This window comes from Eupeodes corollae, chromosome 2, assembly GCF_945859685.1.
Source record: "Eupeodes corollae chromosome 2, idEupCoro1.1, whole genome shotgun sequence".
NCBI lineage: Eukaryota > Metazoa > Arthropoda > Insecta > Diptera > Syrphidae > Eupeodes > Eupeodes corollae.
The window spans coordinates 34,728,493-34,730,178 of record NC_079148.1 but is presented as its reverse complement, the minus strand read 5'-3'; the positions used below and the strand labels follow the sequence as shown (position 1 = coordinate 34,730,178).

Genomic DNA, 1,686 nt, shown 5'->3' with positions numbered 1-1,686 from the left:
AGCTCAATGAATTATTATGCATATCGTTTGATGATTCGTCAAAATGCTGACAACTATTTGCTGCGGTTTTGTCGATTATTTTAGCAGTATTGCGTTGACATGTATGTAAAAATAGAAACGGAACGTTTAACATTTATCTTTATTACTTTCACCTGTAATCCAAAATGGATAGAAATTACTTAATTGCTGCTTCCCGGACAAACATCAAATGATAGACACGACATCACAGCACGTATATTCAGGCAAAAAATTCGGTCCCTGATGAACTTTATTGTTAAAGAACGCGTCTTTGGAGATACTCGATGCTGGATGTATTCAATCGAATGGCAAAAGCGAGGCCTGCCGCACGCACACATTCTTATTTGGTTAGTGGAAAGAATTCAGCCTGACCAAATAGATGATATCATATGTGCCGAGATTCCTGATCATGAAGTCGATCCAGACCTACATGATGTTGTTACTACTAATATGATTCATGGACCGTGTGGTGCCATCAATCCCCAATCACCTTGCATGGTCGATGGAAAGTGCTCTAAACGATATCCACGGAAATTAACTGCGGAGACTGTCACTGGCAACGATGGGTATCCGCTGTATCAGCGTCGATCACCAGATGACAACGGTCGAACTGTCACAACGAAAGTGAAAAGAATGGATTTCGTTGTCGACAACAGTTGGATTGTTCCATATTCGCCACTTATTTCTAAAACGTTCAAGACACATTGCAACGTTGAATACTGCAATTCAGTTAAGTCCATAAAATAAATTTGCAAATATGTCACGAAAGGCAGTGATATAGCGGTTTTTGGATTGCAATCCTCAAATACCAACGATGAAATTTCACGCTATCATGTTGGTCGTTATGTGAACTGTAATGAAGCGATTTGGCGTATATTCTCATTTCCAATTCACGAACGTCATCCTACTGCTATACATTTGGCGGTGCATCTGGATAATGGTCAACGAGTATATTTCACGGCTTCGAATGCTACGCAACATGCTGAAACACCTCCAGCAACTACATTGACCAGTTTTTTTGCAATCTTCCAAAGCGATCAGTTCGCACGAACTTTGCTTTACTCGGAGATGCCACGTTTTTATACTTGGAATGCTTCATCCAAGAATTTTCAAAGACGGAAGCAAGGTGATGCGGTTCCTGGGTATCCAGATGTGCGTTCTACTGATGCTCTTGGTCGTATGTATACAGTTCATCCAAAGAATGATGAATGTTTCTATTTGCGGTTGTTGCTGGTAAATGTGCGTAGTCCAACTTCATTTGAGACACTACGAACAAACTCTATAACAGTCCATAACTGCCGATCATCTCCAATGGAGTTGGAGTGCATAGAGACATTCCAGGAAACTGTAAGGCAGATGAAATCGCCAGGAATGTTACAGTACAACCCATTCAACCAAGTTTGGCAAATGCTTGAATACCTACATGTAAACTATTGTTAATTCAAGACCCTATGCAGAAGGCAAGCATTAGGTGGAATAAGAACAACACGTGACAGGTCACAAGAAACTTCTGGCCACCATAAGATGTAAAGGTGCTTGGTATCCTAAGCAGAATAAGATAGATAATCGGTGTCATAACCGTGCACTGTCACGCCACTCGGCTAATCGTGAATGTTAATCAATAAATTAAAACAAAAATAAAATTAACTGAAGTTAACAGTGCTGTTA

At 40.2% G+C, this 1,686-nt stretch overlaps 1 protein-coding gene across 1 annotated transcript; it reads left to right on the top strand.

Annotated features, from left to right (window-relative positions):
* Positions 1–201: 201 nt before the first annotated feature.
* On the top strand, positions 202–765 carry LOC129944838 (uncharacterized). Its single transcript, XM_056054499.1, has one exon. The coding sequence runs from the start codon at positions 262–264 to the stop codon at positions 763–765; it is 504 nt and encodes a 167-aa protein (XP_055910474.1). The 5' UTR covers positions 202–261.
* Positions 766–1,686: the final 921 nt, after the last annotated feature.

Coding starts and splice junctions, on each gene's coding strand:
- LOC129944838 (XM_056054499.1), top strand. CDS start 262: ATGAACTTTATTGTTAAAGAACGCGTCTTTGGAGATACTCGATGCTGG.